The following is a 20,516-nucleotide window of genomic DNA, read 5'->3' as shown; positions in this document are numbered from 1 at the left end:
CATGTACAGTTTTGAGACTGGGACAGCTTTTACATAGAGTCAGGTGGCGTGGATGGAGAGAGAGGTCGAGAGTCTGCATGGCACTGAGTGTGAATCTTAAGATGAGGTTGGAGCAACCTTTTGAGGAGTGCTGTATGTCTTGGAGATAGCTGTAATCTTGGGTGGATTCAAAATGATGAAAGGAACTTCAGTTGCTATGTGTGCAGTGAATGACAGAGCCAGTGACAATCACTGAGGAAGGAATTGTGGCTATGAGTTTTGGCGAACACTTCATGAAACACTAGGAGGGAGATTGAAAGCGACGAAGGGGAACAAACTTCAAAATTAAAACTGGTCAAAGAGAAGAACAAAACATTTTTAAGGTGGATATACCCAGAAGGGAAGTCGCAGTGAATTAAATACTTAACTAAAAGCAAAGTACTGTAGATGCTGGAAATCTGAAATAGAAACAGAGACTACTGGAGAAACTCAGCTCAGGCAGCATATACAGATAGTTCTTTCTATAACACGATGGTTGCATTCTTGTGTAACACCGCATCATAGAAAAATCTCGCTTTAGGAACAGCACTTAGTGTTGTCAATGTACAGTAATTGCATTACAGCGAACACATGTTTTAAAAGTTTATGCTTTAGAAACAGCGTCCCTAATTCATCAATCGCGTTACAACGAATTCTTGTTAATGAAATACATGTTATCACAGAAAAACCTGAATGGAGAGAAAAGCAGAGTTAATGTTTCAAGTCCAGTATGCCTCTTCTTCAGAACAAAAACATCGTTTAATAGAGTCATACAGTCATAGAGATGTACAGCACGGAAACAGACCCTTCGGTCCAACCCGTTCATGCTGAGCAGATATCACAACCCAATCTAGTCTCACCTGCCAGCATCCGGCCTATATCCCTTCAAACTCCTCCTATCCATCTACCCATCCAGATGCCTTTTAAATGTTGCAATTGTACCAGCCTTCACCACTTCCTCTGGCAGCTCATTCCATATACTTACCACCCTCTGCGTGAAAAAGTTGCCCCTTAGATCTTTTTTATACATTTCCCCTCTCACCCTAAACCTATGCCCTCTAGTTCTGGATTCCCCGACCCCAGGGAAAAGACTGTCTATTTATCCTATCCATGCCCCTCATGATTTTGTAAACCTCCGTACGGTCACCCCTCAGCCTCGGAAGCTCCAGGGAAAACAGCCCCAACCTATTCAACCTCTCCCTATAGCTCAAATCCTCCAACCCTAGAAACATCCTTGTAAATCTTTTCTGAACCCTTTCAAGTTTCACAACATCATTCCGATAGGAAGGAGACCAGAATTGCACCCAATATTCCAACAGTGGCCTAACCAATGTCCTGTACAGCCTCAACGTGACCTCCTAAGTCCTGTAACTTAATACTCTGACCAATAAAGGAAAGCATACCAAATGTCATCTTCACTATCCTGTCTATCTGTGACTCCACTTTCAAGGAGCTATGAACCTGCACTCCAAGGTCTCTTTGTTCAGCAACACTCCCGAGGACCTTACCATTAAGTGTATAAGTCCTGCTAAGATTTGTATTTCCAAAATGCAGCACCTCACATTTATCTAAATTAAACTCCATCTGATTTGAATAGATTTTTAAATAATTGGTTACCTTTTTAAAAAGATTAGTTTAGTACTTGAGGTGAAAGATATGTTTTCCCATTAGTTTAATGTGTTTGATTGAAAACTTCCAAGAGGAAATTTTGTTTTCCAATGCGAGTTTGAATGGCCTTTTTTAAGGTTACAAAATGATTCAATCATGGATGTTACCAATGGATATTGGAGGAGATGGTATGGGGATACTTGGGGGAAAGAGTTGGGAGATAGTGAAGTGTAAGGGCCATGAAATGAAAAGACTGAGGCGTTGTCCCAAGAACAAAGGTAGGCCTTCTATCTTGTCATGTACTCACCTTTGTTCCCATCTCCGGTCTACATCAGTATGTGGTGTGCTGCCCATCCCAACTCTAGCATACTAACATTCTGAATGACTGTTGTTGTGGTTCTGTTCGCCGAGCTGGGAATTTGTCTTGCAGATGTTTTGTCCCCTGTCTAGGTGACATCCTCAGTGCTTGGGAGCCTCCTATGAAGCGCTTCTGTGATGTTTCCTCTGGCATTTATAGTGATTTATCTCTGCCGCTTCTGGTTGTCAGTTCCAGCTGTCCGTTGCAGTGGCCAGTATATTGGGTCCAGGTCGATGTGTTTGTTGATAGAATCTGTGGATGAGTGCCATGCCTCTAGGAATTCCCTGGCTGCTCTCTGTTTGGCTTGTCCTGTAATAGTAGTGTTGTCCAGAACCACAACAACAAGCACCCAAGCTACAAATTTTCTCACAAACTTTGAATTCTGAATGACTTTCAAAAGAGAAGTGCAATGTTGCAAATTGGGTCAAGTCAAACTTCCCAACTTGAAAGAGAAGAGAAGCTTATCTTAGTTATCAGGCAAGGATTTATCTGTTAATAGTAAGAAACAAAGAAACATTTGAGGTTTTTTTTCTGCAATATACTTATTCATTCGCTATTAGAACAAACAATTAGCCTTGCAGTCTGATCTTGGATCTTGTCTAACTCGTTCTCTTAGAGTGGAAATTCATTCTCATCACATTCACCCTTCTTTTGAATAAAAAAAATCTTTACTGAGTTTCAGGTAAGACTCTCCGAGGTCTCAGGACACAGCAGATTGTTTTGCTGCTGCGGTACTTTGTTGCTTAACTGGTCTATCGGCATGAAACTCCAGGGGCTTCTATCAGACTTTGTAACGTCAGGAGGTCAATTGAACACTTGTGGAATTTCAGCTTAATATTACTGTAGTAAATTGCTTATTTGACCATCCTGCCTATTCAGAACTTAATATATCAGCTGCTCATAATTACACAACAAGAAAATCTGCATGGAAACCCAAATAGGAAGTAAAATTTCAATAGTAAAAACTTCACTCGTAGATTTATTTGCTGTTCGTATGAAGTCATTTTTATCCACTAAAATCTTTTTTTTTGTTGAATGTGAAATCATCTGAAGATGGCTCAGGTTCTTGTCAATAGATCCATCACCCATTTGCCTCATATAAGACCTTGGACTTATGGCCATTCCTTTTGCTATAACAGGATTTCCTCCTATTTATCCCTATTAATCCAAAATCCTTAACATGAACTGTTAGTGTTCAACGTGTACTGTGACTTATACTCCAGAATCAGTCACGCCTCTAACCAAGCTGTTCAAACACTGGAATCTACCCAGAAATGTGGAAAATCACGCAGGTATTCCTGTCCACAAAATAAATCCAACCCAGCCAATTGCCACCAAATTAGCATACTGTCATTCTGCAAATTGGTAGAATGGGTCATTTACAGTACTACCAAGTGGTATTTACAAACATATGCTGACTGATGCTCAACTGCGTTCTGCCAAGGTCACAATAAAAACCTTGTTCTGAAAGCATAATAGATATTTCATACACTGACATGATTAGATTAGATTACTTAGATTACTTACAGTGTGGAAACAGGCCCTTCGGCCCAACAAGTCCACACCGACCCGCCGAAGCGCAACCTACCCACACCCCTACATTTACCCCTTTAACCTAACACTACGGGCAATTTAGCATGGCCAATTCACCTGACCCGCACATCTTTGGACTGTGGGAGGAAACCGGAGCACCCGGAGGAAACCCACGCAGACACGGGGAGAACGTGCAAACTCCACACAGTCAGTCGCCTGAGTCGGGAATTGAACCCGGGTCTCTGGCGCTGTGAGGCAGCAGTGCTAACCACTGTGCCACCGTGCCACCCACATGATCTTAGCTTTAAAAAGTGGTGCTGTAAGTCATAGAGATGTACAGCATGGAAACGGACCCTTTGGTCCAACCCATCCATGCCGAACAGATATCCCAATCCAATCTAGTCCCACCTGCTAGCACCTGGCCCATATCCCTCCAAACCCTTCCTATTCATATACCCATGCCTTTTAAATGTTGCAATTGTACTAGCCTCCACCACTTCTTCTGGCAGATCATTCCACCCTCAGTGAAAAAGTTGTCCCTTCAGTCTCTTTTATATCTTTCCCCTCTCACCCTAAACCTATGCCCTCTAGTTCTGCACTCCTGCACCCCAGGGAAAAGACTTTGCCTATTTACCCTATCCATGTTCCTCATAATTTTGTAAACCTCTATAAGGTCTCCCCTCAGTCTCTGCCACTCCAGGAAAAACAGCCCTAGCCATTCAACCTTTCCCTATAGCTCAAATCCTCCAACCCTGGCAACATCCTTGTAAATCTTTTCTGAACCCCTTCAAGTTTCACAACATCTTTCCAATAGGAGGGAGACCAGAATTACATGCAATATTCTAATAGTGGCCTAACCAATGTCCTGTACAGCCGCAACATGACCTTCCAACTCCCGTATTCAATACTCTGACCAATAAAGGAAAGCATACCAAACGCCGCCTTCACTATCCTTTCTACCTGCGAGTACACTTTCAAGGAGCTATGAACCTGCACTCCAAGGTCTCTTTGTTCAGCAACACTCCCTAGGACATCACCATTAAGTGTATAAGTCCTGCTAAGATTTGCTTTCCCAAAATGCAGCAAAATGCAGTTTAATTTATCTAAATTAAACTCCATCTGCCACTTCTCAGCCCATTGGCCCATCTGGTCAAGATCCTGTTGTAATCTGAGGTAACCTTCTTTGCTGTCCACTACTCCTCCAATTTTGGTGTCATCTGCAAACTTACTAACTGTACCTCTTATGCTCACATCCAAATCATTTATATAAATGATGACAAGTATTGGATCCAGCACCGATCCTTGTGGCACTCCACTGGTCACAGGCCTCCAGTCTGAAAAACAACCCTCCACCACCACCCTCTGTCTTCTACCTTTGAGCCAGTTCTGTATCCAAGTGGCTAGTCCTCCCTGTATTCCGTGAGATATAACCTTGCTCACCAGTCTCCAATGGGGAACCTTGTTGAACGCCTTACTGAAGTCCATATAGATCACACCTACCGCTCTGTCCTCATCAATCCTCTTTGTTACTTCTTCAAAAAACTCACCCAACCAATTGCTTGTACAGTGAAAAAAGAATCGGAATCAAGAATATTTAATCAGCATTTCTGATTAGACACAAGGCTAAGTTGTTTCACCTTGTCATGGATCAGGTGATTTTTGAGATCCGGTTACAGGCTTCCCTTCTCACACATGCAGCAGTTTTATGTTGATGGCAGGGAAAAGTGGCTGCTTAGCTTTGTGTACCACCACAGCAGATGCAAGAGGAATAGCCTCAAGTCAAAAAGAGCCACCCACAACCATTTAAGGATTCCAGGACACTCAGCCTGGTTTGGCCAAAAGGCAAGGATCATAAGAACAGGCCTTACAGCTGGTACAGGATTTCTGATAACTCAGGGAAAGCCTGCAAGCAGTTATTTTAAGTTATCACTTTCAAAAGAGGGAGCAGGAGATGCTTTGAAATCAGCAAACAACTGTCAAATGTTTTTTTGTGCAATGTTTTCAAAGCTATAGTGTTTCAAATGATCTACTGTGTATGTTAATTTATTTCCATGATTTGTAGGTCGTTACTGTGGAAATACAATGCCTTATCCTATCACATCATTCAGTGATGCCTTGTTTATCAACTTCAGTTCCAACAATGTCATTACATGCAAAGGTTTCCGAGCAATTTATGCTGCATCAACATCAGGTAAAGTGATATCTATATAACTTTTTTAAAAACCTTAAAAACAAGAAAGATCTTGCAAAATAATCTTGAGTCCAGGTTACATGTTAAAAACCATATTTCAGAATTCAGGGTGAGGGTCTTTTGTATTACCTTAGCGTTCAGATGGTTCACTAGCCAACTACAGTAATGATCTATTTCCTGACATGAGGGATTACTTAGTAAAAGGATTAGTACCAAACAGTAATGAAATCCAACACATAGTGAGAGAGAAATACAACAAACATACAGATAAAATAAACAGTATCAGAAAATAGCTCAAGAAGAATAGCACAACAGCTCAGTCCTGCAGTTTCCTTGAATGGGCTGGTTTGCCAAGGGGGTTCTTCCTTAACAGGACCTCTCCATCCATCAGAGAGGGTAAATCCCAGGTTTCCCTCCCCATGCCTTTCTACCTTAGACCTTCACCATCCTCATCCTCTTCTCTGGGATCTGCCAGTTTGGTCTGTGAGAGCTCAGACCTGCCTCCAATCTTTGCTCCAGGGCAACTCAGCTTCCTTTCAACATCACAGCAGTACCCGGAGTGGCCAGTGCTCCAGGTGGTACTGCCACTATTTTTTTTCTTTTTTTTTGTTTTTTCTTTTTTTTCTTTTTTTCTTTTTTTTTCATTTGGAAGACACAAAGTGCACGAATCTTTATTCAATTTCCACCACCAGGAAGATAGGAAAACACCCGGGTGGCCAGTGACAAGCACTGCCCTTCACATCAAAGGGCAGTGCTGTGTGATCAAAACAGTGAAGGGGAGGGTAGGGACTAAATCAAAATAGAGTTGGAGGGAGAAATAATGCACTCCACTCCCTGCGGCACCCACCTCTCCCTGAACAACTCCAGGGTGTTGGTGGACACCGCGTGCTTGGTACTGCCACTACTGAAGAACTGCTCATTTCTGATTGGACAACCATTCAATGAGCTGTGACTTCCTGTTGCAGAGGGAGGAAATCCCATCTCCACCCAGTTTACTTACAGATTAGATTAGATTACTTACAGTGTGGAAACAGGCCCTTCGGCCCAACAAGTCCACACCGCCTCGCCGAAGCGCAACCCACCCATACCCCTACATTTACCCCTTACCTAACACTATGGGCAATTTAGCATGGCCAATTCACCTGACCTGCACATCTTTGGACTGTGGGAGGACACCGGAGCACTCAGAGGAAACTCACGCAGACACGGGGAGAACGTGCAAACTCCACACAGTCAGTCGCCTTAGGCGGGAATTGAACCCGGGTCTCTGGTGCTGTGAGGCAGCAGTGCTAACCACTGTGCCACTGTGCTACCCAAAAGGGTCAGTCAGCCATTTAATTCTTGCAAGGCACTGGAGTACCCTTAGACTTACCCACAGTATTTCAGCTAACATATGAAAGGAGTCTTGTCAGAACTACAGAGTGTGATTAAAGCCAGCGCTGGACCTAAAATATCTTTAAGTCTGTTATATTTTACTAAATGTCAGTTGGTGAAAAGTCAAGCAATGTTTCTGATCCTGAAGACATATTCAGAAGTACATGGACTTCAATTGTACACTCCCATTATATTTTGGCATTCCTAAGTTCCCAAGAAACTGACTTTTCTGAACTGAGTCTTGTGAGTCGTGAGTGTTGTGCCTCCTGTGATCTTTGCATTTTTATACCAACATTCTCCTCCTGTACTATATTCATTTTTGTTTGCAGCTGTGTTGCTGCTTTATAAAAGCCACTGGAATTCATTTTCTTTATTAACAGGAACTGATTTCCATTCACTCATGGGGTATGTAGTATTAAATTTGAATCCATTTTCAGGGTGTGATAGATGTCTTAAACAAGCCAACAATTTCTGGGTGTGCCCTGGAGTAAAATGTTTTCTTATCAATTTGACTGTGCAGCTGCAGAATATTGTGTGGTTGGGATTCTTCTGTGTGATCCCTCCCAAATTCACAGCAAAGAATGAGACAATATTTGGACCATCCAGTCAACAGTCACATCAATGAATTAATCAGGTTTATGCTTACTCTGCAACACTAAGACTGCCAGTGGCATCTCCTCCTCATTCTCCACTGTAAGTGACTACATGAAAAGTGTCATAGGATTTCCAGAGAATTTCTCTTCTGCAACCCCTCAAATGTGCAGTGTTGCCAGCATTTTCTCGCCATGCAAAACATGCAGTAACTACCTTGGCAGGGAGAGAGTCTTGAAATGCCTTTGCTCCTTCTTCCAGACCTGTCCTAGGCCTTCAGTGGTGCACAGATGCTAAGCTCCAGGATCCTTTAAGATCCTTTACATCTGGTTTAGCGCTGCAGCCACATCTTTTAGCACTATTTTGGCAGCATTATTTATCATAGATTTTCTCTGGACAAAAGGAATGCTGCTGGGAACCAGTTGTAAATCACAAGTAACTCTGACCCAGAAAAATAACTGAGGGTTGGCTTGGATTCAGAGGTGTGGAAACCTGCTTTGGCAGAAATCTGCCCCAAAAGGCATAATTCCGTCCATGAAATCATCCTTAATTACTTTAGCAAGGCCTTAAGGATAGACAATTAGATTCAGTTTTCATTTGATAGAAGTTTTAAAATGATCCAATAGTCCATTAGAACTTCTTTCTTGTATTACACAATGTTTTTACATTATCTATTTTTTAATTAAAATTACTGAAGTCGTGAAGGATCCCTCCTTGCCATCTAGTAAGAAAAAGCCTATTATTATGTAATTATTAACTTATAATGATGTTATCAACTTATGATGATATTAATGGAAAAGAACAGGATAAAAAAATCAGGTACCAAATTAAAATCATAAAATGAAGTGCTGGGCTTAGTCAAAGTTTAAAGTTTATGCAAGCCATTGATTTTGTTCAAAAATGCAGCAAGCTTAGTTTAATTAAGCAATCAGTGAAATTGTACACAGATTATGCATTGGAAAGCTTGTATTAAAACCAGCAAGTAAACTTTTATAAAATTGATTATTATTAACAACATTGGCAATGAGTAATACTTACCAGAGTTGTTCACTATTAATCCTTTCACAGCGTGTGGTGGAACATATCACATGGAAACAGGAGCTTTCAATAGTCCCAACTTCCCTGATGAATCTCCACCCAACTATGAGTGTGTCTGGTATATCATCAGTTCACCTGGTAACCGTGTCCAACTATCCTTCATGTAATTACCATTTACACTTTTGTTTTATTCTCTTGTGGGATGCGTGCATTGTTAGCTGGGCCAGCATTAATTGCTGTCCCTACTTGCTTTAAGGAGTTAGTGGTGAGCTGATTTCTTGGACTTGCAGCCATGCGCTTTAGGGGTAGACATATTTATTTTAGACTAATACCAAAAGGAAATGTTTCCTTTGATTAAACTACCTTGTTTATTGTAAATTGTTATTAATGTAGTAATGTTTAGCATGGACTCTGCAGCATTGCTAGATAACTCATCAGATCATCAGATGAAATGTATTATTCATTTTGTCTACATTCAACAGAACTTTTGAAATTGGATTAAGTATAAACTGTACCTCAGCTTACCTTGAAATTCGAGAAGGAAATTCCACTGGACAGCTAATTGAACGTTACTGTGGTCTTTCTTTACCTGCAAATTACACATCAATTAAGGGGCACATCTTGTGGGTGAAGTTTGTTTCTGATCCAACATCTCCTGGTGGTAGATTCAGTGCCATATTTTCTCATTGTAAGTATTGGATTCAGAACATGATACTTGTCAAAACCTCTCATACTTTAAACTGAAATATTTTACTAATATGAAGGGTGGATCACAATATTTTTATGAGTAATAAAAATGTAAATCTGATTACCTCAATGATCATTTCGAATAAATGGTTATGTTGAAAAGAAACAGTATTTTACAACATGGGAATACTTTTGATCCATTATGCTTTTTCCAGCTCTGAAAAAAATCTATCTAAATAAACTTGCTTTATCTGCCATCATTGTCAGCAGTGGCAATTGATTATCTGCCTAGGAACCTCTGTGTCACTGATCATGGGTTTTGTGGGTCCTTGCATGGTTGGTGAGCCCAATTCTAGAGTCTATTTGACAGCTGTTCCCAGGAAGTGAAATTAGAAATGTGGAACATGTATTTCTCTTTTAAGATTGTTTTGTCTTTCAAGTACAAAAAATGTATGGATGTAGGTTTGTTCGCTGAGCTGGAAGGTTTATTTCCAGACGTTTCGTCACCCTACTAGGTAACATCTTCAATGGGCCTCCAGGTGAAGCACTGCTGATAATTCCTGTTTTCCATTTATATGTTTGGGTTTCTTTGGACTGATGATGTCATTTCCTGTGGTGATGTCATTTCCTGTGGTGGAGTCATTTCCTGTTCTTTTTCTCAGGTGGTAGATGGGGTCTAACTCGATGTGTTTGTTTGAGGCTCTAGATTAATCTTTTACAGAGTTGCTAAGACTCAATGGACCTTTAAAAATGGCAGATGGGGCCCAGATGCGGAAGTCTTACTCCTGTAGGACTTCCATTGCAGTAGAACAGATCCAAATTTCCTGGTAAATGATACAGTGTGGTGTGATAACCACAAGAGGGAAACCCATCAAAGGTCCAAACCAGGGCAGCACGGTGGCTCAGTGGTTAGAACTGCTGCCTTACAGCACCAGGGTCCCAGGTTTGATTCCAGCCCCCGGCAGACTGTCTGTGTGGAGTTTGCACATTCTCCCCGTGTCTGTGCGGGTTTCCTCCGGGTGCTCCAGTTTCCTTCCACAGTCCGAAGATGTGCCGATCAGGTGAATTGGCCATTCTAAATTGTCCATAAATGTTAGGTGCATTAGTCAGAGGGAAATGGGTCTGGGTGGGTTACTTTTCGGAGGATCGGTGTGGACTGATTGGGCCAAAGGGCCTATTTCCACACTGTAGGGAATCTAATCAATCTCACTTTGGCTGTTGCAAGAGCCTTAACTTGCAATGCAATGTGCAAGGCATGAATTCATTGAGTGGGTATGAATGCACTTGAAGGATGGATAAGTTCTGTAAATCTGTCATGTGAGGCTTTAACCCCAAACCCACTTTTTAATTAAAAAGAAGGCTGTTGCTGTTACTGAGTGTTAAAAAAACCCTCTACTTTGACTAACAGACACCCTGGTGCAGGCTAGAAAATGTGAGAAAATGATCAATCATGTTCAATAGAGTCTTTTTTGACATTTCCTCAAGTGCTTTTATGGTGTCATTGTGAATGTTTGGTTTAGTTTCAAAAGCTTCAATTTCATCAGAGGCTGATCTGAGTGCACTGTTTGATCGTCTAAAGATTCTATGAAAGGATGAGCTACCTCTGATGTGCAGTCTGAAGAGTAATTGTTTATTTTTATAAGAGATTAACCCTGTAAGATTTAAAAGATTTGAATGTTATCCAAATGAGAATTTTTTTCCCATTAATTGTTTAAGAATGAAAATGGTGTTAGAATGGTTTTTAACTTCATTCCATCTCATGTCTATTATTTTAAACTATGAAATAGTACCTTTATTTTGCTTAGACATTTTAGCATTTACTACTTTTGCCCAGTTCAGGATATTTGTATAACTTTAATAGTCTGAGATCTTTAGCAGCTGGATTATATCTCAAGTCAAAGATAAATTATAATCTGGTAACCTGAATATTGGATTATTGATTTTTAAGTTGACGTTTATGTTTAGATTGCAATCAGTGAAGCAGTGCCCAGTGAAGAAGTTGAGTCGATCTTGTTTTTATGGCAAAGATAGATCGTTGAACAGTAAAGGGATTAAGGGTTGTAGTGATTGGGTGGGTAAGTGAAGCTGAGTCCACAAAATTATCAGCCACAATCTTATTGAATGGCGGACTAAGCTTAGGCCAGATGGCTACTCCTCCTCCAAGTTTTTATGCTGTAAATAAAAGGAGAACATTTTTAATATTGTAAATCAAGTAGGTGTTAACACAAAGGACTTCAGCCAAAATGTGTTTCTTTCAGTGTATGGCAATGAGATTGCCGGATTTCAAGGACAAATTGCATCTCCACTTTGGCCACTACATTACCCACACAATGCCAACTACCACTGGACAATTACAGTTCCTGCATCCTATGTTATCCATGTAAAGATCTTGGAATTGGATATTGATTCATTACAAGGATGCAGATATGATACATTAATGGTGAGTAATCCTTCATACTCAAAAAGATCAAGATTTATACCAGGAGGCTTAGCTGAAATCCACAGTGCAACCTCAACAACACTTTCCATAAGAATTAAGTGTTATATTACCTGTGGCTGCACATATTTCTTTGTAAACTTATTGTGTTACAGAAAAAAAGCATGCTATCACATGTTGTAGATTTATCATGTAAATTGATTGCATATTTAGTTGCACTAACAATCCCAGTGCTATAGCAAATTAGAAATAAGAGGATTTTGAAATTTTGTAATATTGTCAACTTCCAACATTTCCACAACATTGTGCAGCTATAGGGAGAGATTGAGTAGGCTGGGATTTTTATTCCCTCAAACATCGGGAAGACCTTATTGAGGTTTATAAAATCATCGAGTGAGGGAGTCCATAACTAGATGGCATAGGCTTAAGGTGAGAGGGGAAGGATTCAAAAAGGATCAGAGGGATAACCTTTTCATGCAGGGAATGGTATGTGAATAGAATGAGCTGCCAGAGGATGTGGTGCAGGTAGGAAATATTACAACATTTAAAAGACATTTGGATACGTATATGAATTGGAAGGATTTAGAGGGGCCAAATGCTGGCAAATGGGACTAGGACAGACTGGGGTGTCTGGTTGGTGTGAACGAGTTGGACCAAGGGGTTTGTTTCCATGCTGTATGACTCTGCATGCACAGCCATACAACAACCTGAAAGGTGTATCATGTAAATTAGATTAAGTACTGCATCTGCCTGGTCGTGTACACTAAGATACTGGCTAGGCCCAACAATTAATTTTTACAAGTATTTCCAACAGCTGTTTTTTTTTTACAATTATCTGAGAAATTATCAGCACAGAAATTTGATTCTGCTTGAAAAATGAGTCAAAAGGCAGCGACTTCAGTAAAATAATAGCCAACACTCTTGGCTCTATTGTGTGAGAGAAATTGGTCATGCCTGATGCCACATGAAGGCAGCACACATCGCTTAAAAGGGAGGTGCAATCTGGCACTAGTTAAACCGGGTATCTTTGGAAATGGAGAAAGAAAGAAATATCAATACATTAGAAGTTAATAGGAAAGAAAATGTTGGGGGGGGGGGTGATGGTTTAAAATGGGCTGCCAATTCACAGTTGTCTATTTTATGTGATTACCCAAGAATAATTTCACCCGTCTACATGCTTACAAATGATTAAAAAGTCCAGGGTGTGTTGCATGCTCTTTTTGTCGCACTTTCTCTTACCATACTTCCTCCATCACACTTTCAGCATGGCAATATGTTAATTGGCATGAAGTAAAAACAACAAATTAGAATTAAAGATGTCAGAAGCACTTTAATACCGAGCAAAGTGGCATTAAAATCTATTAGAATCTTATGAAAATAACTTGTAGTAAATTGTCAGTAAGCTGAATCTGTAATAATTTTTTTAAAACAGGAGAAAAGCCACAGTGAATGTCTTCAAATGTTTCTCAAACAGAAAATGAATTTGATCATTTTTTTCTCACTGAATTTCATATTTTCAGCATTGATTATGCATAACACCAAAATGAGCACCACGCCTACACTGACAGGATGCTAGATTAGAGTGGTGCTGAAAAAGCACAGCAGTTCAGGCAGCATCCGAGGAGCAGGAAAATCGACGTTTTGGGCAAAAGCCCTTCATCAGGAATAGAGGCAGAGTGCCTGTAGGGTGGTGAGATAAATGAGAGGAGGGTGGGGGTGGGGAGAAAGTAGCATAGAGTACAATAGGTGAATGGAGGTGGGGATGGAGGTGATAGATCAGAGAGGATGGTGGCGTGGATAGGTGGAAAGGAAGATAGGCAGGTAGGACAAGTCATGGGGACAGTGCTGAGCTGGAAGTTTGGAACTGGGGTGAGGTGGGGGAAGGGAAAATGAGGAAACTGGTGAAGTCCACATTGATGCCCTGGGGTTGAAGTGTTCCGAGGCGGAAGATGAGGCGTTCTTCCTCCAGGCGTCGGGTGGTGAGGGAGCGGCGGTGAAGGAGGCCCAGGAGCTCCATATCCTCGGCTGAGAGGATGCAGGATTTCAGGTTGTGACAGGACAAGATGCAGGAAGCACCTTTGCATGTGCGGGTAACATGACCACAAGTGCATGCATTCCTGAGCAGGGACTGGGAAGATGAGGTGGAACATGACCCTGGCTGCAGCAAGGACAAAGTTCCACACCCCTGACTGGGAAAAGAGACCTACACTAGCAGCAGAGAGGGACAGTCTCCATTTGTCCATTTTGTACATTAGTGCTTGTAAACCAATTATTAAATAATCTGAAGAGCTCCTCCTCCTGCAGTACTACCACATACAAATGATATCAGCTTTCTCTTTGCGTATGCACACTCTTTTACACCATGCCACCTGGCATTTGTACAAAATAACAACTTATTTTCAGAGATTTCTTAAGATGCTCAAAATAATGTTGCTGCATCTGGAACCATTTATCCCTAAACTGTTAGTTTGTCTCCCCTTGATACTGATAACAGGAGTGATTCACCAGCGAATCTTCAATTCCGCCAATTAAACCTAAGCGCTATCGTATTGCTTCTTTGTAATGATTCAATCACGTAGACTTTATAATTGAGAGTAAATTCTCACCCAGCTACTCTCAAATACATCATCCACATTTGAAAGCCCTCCACCATCAGATTATTTTGGATAACAATGGGCAGAATGACTAATGAGTTGAATATTTGAATTCCAAGTATTGAATCTGTTTAAAGTGTTTTCAAGGATATTGGACTCCACTAAAGGTTAATCTGATGACTGAATTTAGAATAGTGAAGTCAGCCTCCAGGATTCCATAGGAGACAAAAAGAAAAAAAAGGGAGATGGAACAATTGCAGAAGAGTTAAATTGCAGAAAGAACAGAGCAGAAAGTTCATAAGATGAGAAAAAGAAGCGGGGGTTTACATAAAAAAGACATTGAGTGGTGCCAGCTCGAGAGTGAGGAAAGGAGATATTTGTGGAAAGATAAACAAAGAATAAGAAAGTTAGAGCTAGAACAGGACCTGAGAGAAAGATATGAGCGAGATGCAATAGAATAAGAATCCAACTCAAAGCTGCAGGAATGAGAGGTAGAAATGTTTTCAAATAGGTGACAAATGGAGACAGTTATCAAAGGATGGGCACAAGTTTTAGTTCTAATTTTGTCTATAAGCATTGCTTTGGAAACCAGCCATATTTCTAATAATGTTATTTAGCAATTGGTTATATGACTCATAGACATTCTTTCTCTGGTTCTAGTTCTATGATGGCCCTAATATACATGCACGTCTTATTGGAAAATACTGCGGCTTTAAACTGCCCCCAGATTTGTCATCCACTGCAAGTACCATGACAGTTCAGTTTATAAGTGACCCTACTACGAATGGAAAAGGTTTCTTGCTGGAATGGTTTGCAGTGCAATACATTATTGACCCAACTGCAATACCTACTATTCAACCAGGTATGTGATAAAGACATAAATAATACAGCACATACGTACATGGTGAAAATAAGTACAAATACATTTTTATAATTTATGAGGATGCCTACAGAAATATAGATAGATTTCAGTGAAGCTTTGAACAGTAAACCCTTATAATTGAGAGAAAATTAAGATGTAAGTTCTCAAAATAATTCCTAATGTATATACTGATCCAGTGAGGCAGTGGGTAGCATTTACAGAAGATCGATGTAGAATAGGAAAGTAAATGCTGAATAACGTGCTTTTGATTTTGATTGTAATCTGAAAAGTAATGTATAATCCCTTCAAAATGGCTGATGTGAGATTTGAGGAAATAGTTTTTAAGTTATAATTTAAAGTCTGGTAGGAAGGGAAGGAGGGCAAGAACTTCAAAATGTATTAAATAATGATCCTCTATAATGTTGAAGCACACCAAATAAAATATCCAGAGAACCAAAACTAAAATTCAGGAAAAAAGAAGAGAAAATGTTATTTTAATGTGGAGAAGTATGAATATTTTGACTTCAGTAGCAGGAATAGAAAAGTAGCATTTTATACAGGTATGAAATCTGTTGGCATTCAAAGAGGTTCAGCCTACTTATGGAAAGAACTCAAAATTAATAGATTAATTCCTGAAATAAGAGAGTTGTGATGTAGATAATGAGAGGGGATCGCATTGAAACATTCAAAATTCTAAAAAGCTGTTTCTACAGATTTAGATTTAGGCTTTATTGTCGTATGTTCTCAATTGCCAAAGTACAGGAGTACAGTAAAAAGTGTATAATGTCGCCACAACAGTGCCATCTTAGGATCAAGTAGCTCGGGACAAAATCTTAAGAACAAGGGAGAAAGAAATAAAGAAGAATGTTAACAGTTAAACATTGCAGTCATTCTTTGTATAGTGTAAAAAAAAGAAGTAAAGTTAAAAGTTAAGTATTGCAGACCTTCCTAGTATTGCAGAAAAATAAAGAGATAAAGCCAGATGTTTAAACTTTACACTCTTTCTAAAGTGCTTAGCAATGCTGGGGCCGCACTTGCTGCAAGTCAGAAATTGAGAAAATGGATGTATAGCCTCAAGATAAGAAATCCTCTGAGATGAGGAGAAATTTCTTCACTCAGGTGCTTATAAATCTTAATAGGTTCCTACTCCAAAGGGTTGAGAATATGCTGAGTACATTCAATACTGCAATCAATTAATTTTATATCGTGAAGCTCTTTAGTGTAATTTCATTCTGAATTTGGTGTTGCCAGAAGGCAAACTAATATTAGTGTAGTTACAGTCAAGCTGCAAATTTACACCAGGGCATTGCAGAGAAAGCATCTATTACTGCAATTATGGTTCCAGAATTCAGAAAACTCAGCACTGGAGGATGTATCAGAATTCTTATGGTCCTAGCCTTCCAATCACTGATGACAAGATGACCTGACAGAAAGCTATGTCCAGAGGAACATTGAGAACCACCTCAAGGTTTTGGCTGGAGCTATCAACAAAAGCTGATGTATCTCTGAATTATTAATAGACTATTATAAAGAGGGTACATTGAATCAAACAAAATAGATAACTAACTTTGTGCTAAACCGATGAATTTCCAAAGCTGCTTTACTAATGCCCACTGCTGTAGTATGTATAATAATGCTTGTCTGCTCCTGCCCTTCCCAGCCTTGATTCTCTACAGCTAGAAAAGTTGTTCCCAGTACCATTTTGCATTGAGAATGATCTGTTGCCTTGGTGTTCACTATATTCAATAGTTAAATTCAGAAATTATTCTTGTATTTAGCATGTTTTGTTTTGCATTTGAAAAAAAGATGGAAGATCTGGATTACACATTATTTCTATTTTTTTATAAGCCCAATGACTAGTGAAAGTTGTGTTCAAAGGAATTGTGTAAGATAAAACACATGCAATGGAAATCTGATACAACACAGATGTTGGAGTGCAAGAGGTGTAACAGTATAAAAGCTGGACTGTTATGAAATTATTCACTAGCTATTTCAGAAAGCAGAGGTTTATATCCACTTCTTTATTAGAGTTCTCCTCCATTGGGTGTTATGCTCAATATAGATCAATAGAAGAATGTTAAATGTTGTCCTGGGATCAACCACTTCCCTTAGAAGTTTGTGTAGCCCGAGACTGACAGAGAGGATTTTCAAACAAAAGTCTCGTGAAATCTTGTTCAGAAAACAGACATTTATTAAATAAAAATGGCAAGAAAACCTGGTGCCTGCATATTCATTCAGCGGGTTTTTAAAAAAAAAATCAATTAGTTATGTGGGATTGAAGTGGAATTTTAAAAAGAGAAAGTAATTCCTTTCAGCAGCAAAAGTAATTCCTGATTACCGTGTTGAACTGAGCTGACAGGCTGCAGCAACTTGAAGATAGAAGTTTGGTGTTTTTTTCAGCCCCTGTGTCTGCTTCAATCTCCTGGGAGAGACTTAGTTATCATGGTTGCAGTGAGGTTATTTCCCTTTGTGTTTTTGCATGGCGTAATTTGTTAAAAGCACTTCAAGGTTTAATTCAAAGAGTCTAATTTTAAAGAGTCTAGAAGGATAGAGAGATAAAGAGAACTGACCTCTCTTGTACTATCCGTAAACTGAAATATGAAGTACTGATTTGAAAATTCCAAAGCTGGTTCTTTGTAAAATGTTACGTTTGGTGAAGTGAAGAGGTATTCTTTATCCTTGTTGAAACACGTATGCAAATACACATGCACACAAGGTGTAGGACACCAGCATTCACATTATATCAGATTTGCAATGTACATGTTTTATATTAGATTCTTAATTAGAATATAAATTTCATTTCTCATTGAGCTTATAAATATTTATGAATAAATTATAACCCAGATCTTCTGTCTTTCTTTGTAGTGTGAAACAAAGCATGCTAAATATAAAACAAAATCACCACAATCAGGCCTTGGGCTGCTACCACACATTACCCATTGTCGCCTCGACAAATCATTGCTCAGACTACATTTTGAGTATTGTGTTCAGTTCTGGGTACCTTATTTAAGGAAAAATGTTAAAGCCCTGGAAAGAGTGCAATTGAGATTTACTAGAATGATACCAGGAATGAGGAATTTTAGATACAAGAACAGATTAGAGAAATTGGGCTTGGTTTCCTTGGGGAAAAAGTGAGGGCTGCAGATGCTGGAGATCAGAACTGAAAATGTGTTGCTGGAAAAGCGCAGCAGGTCAAGCAGCATCCAAGGAACAGGAGAATCGACGTTTCGGGCATAAGCCTGAAGAAGGGCTTATGCCTGAAACGTCGATTCTCCTGTTCCTTGGATGCTGCCTGGCCTGCGCTTTTCCAGCAACACATTTTCAGCCTTGATTTCCTTGGAGCAAGATTAAGAAGTGACTTTATTGAGGTTTCCAAATTATGAGCAATTTTACAGGGTAAGGAAAAATGTTCTGTTTTCACTAGTTCATATGCAAGTAAGTAGGAGTCACAGTTTCAAAATTGTCAGCAAGAGAGCTGGGAGTGAGAAGAGGAAGAGTTTCTTTACTCAGAGAATTAAGATTTGGAATATGCTGCCTGTGAGAGCGGTGGAGGTGAACTCCATAGGAGGTTTAAAAGAGATTTCTATATTTGGAAGTAATGAATTTGGAGAGATACGGAGATGGGTCTGGAGAATGGGACGAGCAGAGTGGCTCGTTCGGGAGCAGGTACTGACATGTTGGATTGACTGGCCTGCTATCCTGTAAGATTCTATAATTATATGATTCCAGTGAAAGTGAGGTCCAATGGTCTGGGTTAATTGGGTTTATCATGGAATCTATAGAATTATAGAATCTCTACAGTGTGGAAACAGGCCATTCAGCCCATCAAGTCCACACCAACCCTCTAAAGAGAATCCCACCCAGACCCACCCCTTACCTATCCCTGTAACCCTGCATTTCCCATGGCTAATCCACCTAGCCTACACATCGCTGGAAATTATGGGTAATTTAGTATGACCAATCCACCTAACTTCTACATCTTTGGACTATGGGAGAAAACCGGAGCACCCGGAGGAAACCCATGCAGACACGGAGAATGTGCAAACTCCACGGAGATAGCTGCCTGAGGCTGGAATGGAATCCAGGTTGTAGCTTGTACTGTGTGTACTTGGGAATTTTAAAAAGTCCTGGAGAAGAGTCATGTATGTAAATGAGCTGTTTGCACTATCATTTAAGTTTTCTGAGGGCATTCTAGCACACCACCAGTCCAGCCAGGTAGCACTGGGATATTCAAGCAAGAAATGAATTGGAGGAAGAGGTTCCATCCCCACCCTGCATGCTTCTTCCTGCAGACCCTATCCCCTAAAGCATGGGAATAATGGCCAGGTAAATGACAGAGTCTGTGGTGGACCTGGTATGACTGGCAAAATACATTCACATGGATTTCCTAAGTTAATTAAAATTTTTACCTTTACTTATCAACCAAAGTAACTGAAGTTCTGAAGAAGGATTTCACTGGACCCAAAACTTTAACTCTGCTTTCTCTCCAGAGATGCTGCATGGCCTGTTCAGCTTCTCCAGCAATTTCTGTTTTTGTTAGGGCAATTGGTATTGTGCATCAGTATTTTTAATGGGGTGTTGACAGATGCTTTCAAAGACTTCTTTTGAAGAGCAATGGAAACATACTTCTGTGTTTTGTTGATATAATTTATGCCATTCGGAGTCAGACATTGTTTTGATGTCATGATTTGATGGTTGAAATGTGTTTGTTATTCCAGGTGCATGCGGTGGAGTTGTTGTGACTGCGGATATCCCAACATTTCTCTTCTCACCAGGTTGGCCCAACAAGTATGAAAACGATTTGGACTGTTCTTGGGTCATCTGGGCACCACAAGGCACAGTGGAACTTCACATTCTGGCTCTAGATATTGAGTCAGATAGGTGGTGTAACTACGATAACTTAGTCATCAGAGATGGTAATAATTGTTTCTTGTTTTTAGTGAAGGGTGGATCAGTTTCCTTCTTTTCAACTTCCTCAGTTCACCTTGATAAAGATTTAAGACTTGTTTTAGTGTGCTGCTATACCTCATTACTGTGAAAATGCCATTAACTAATTCAATGTAAATAATTGTGGAGCTGGGGTGCCAAAGTTTATTTGAGTAAATGAAAGAGGAATTTTATTACTTTACAGAAAGAAGAATGATAAACTCACAACGTTAAGCACACATGCAAGTACAGACATAAAATTTAAAAGTGATAGCACTGAGCACAATAAGGAAGATGAA

General features: G+C 39.9%; 1 protein-coding gene across 1 annotated transcript in view; it reads left to right on the top strand.

Moving 5' to 3' along the window:
* Window positions 1-20,516, top strand: part of cubn (cubilin (intrinsic factor-cobalamin receptor)) — a 303,136-nt gene that overhangs the window by 166,660 nt on the left and 115,960 nt on the right. Inside the window, exons 31-36 of the mRNA XM_043690378.2 lie at window positions 5,580-5,708; window positions 8,742-8,874; window positions 9,194-9,399; window positions 11,657-11,838; window positions 15,090-15,291; window positions 20,010-20,207. Coding sequence (XP_043546313.2) covers window positions 5,580-5,708; window positions 8,742-8,874; window positions 9,194-9,399; window positions 11,657-11,838; window positions 15,090-15,291; window positions 20,010-20,207 — 1,050 coding nt within the window. The remainder of the gene's footprint in view (window positions 1-5,579; window positions 5,709-8,741; window positions 8,875-9,193; window positions 9,400-11,656; window positions 11,839-15,089; window positions 15,292-20,009; window positions 20,208-20,516) is intronic.

The sequence above is a fragment of the Chiloscyllium plagiosum genome, unplaced genomic scaffold (genome assembly GCF_037043375.1).
Source record: "Chiloscyllium plagiosum isolate Xiang-an unplaced genomic scaffold, Cpla_swu_hap1 HiC_scaffold_5, whole genome shotgun sequence".
Classification (NCBI taxonomy): Eukaryota; Metazoa; Chordata; class Chondrichthyes; order Orectolobiformes; family Hemiscylliidae; genus Chiloscyllium; species Chiloscyllium plagiosum.
This window is presented reverse-complemented; position numbering and strand designations above follow the sequence as displayed.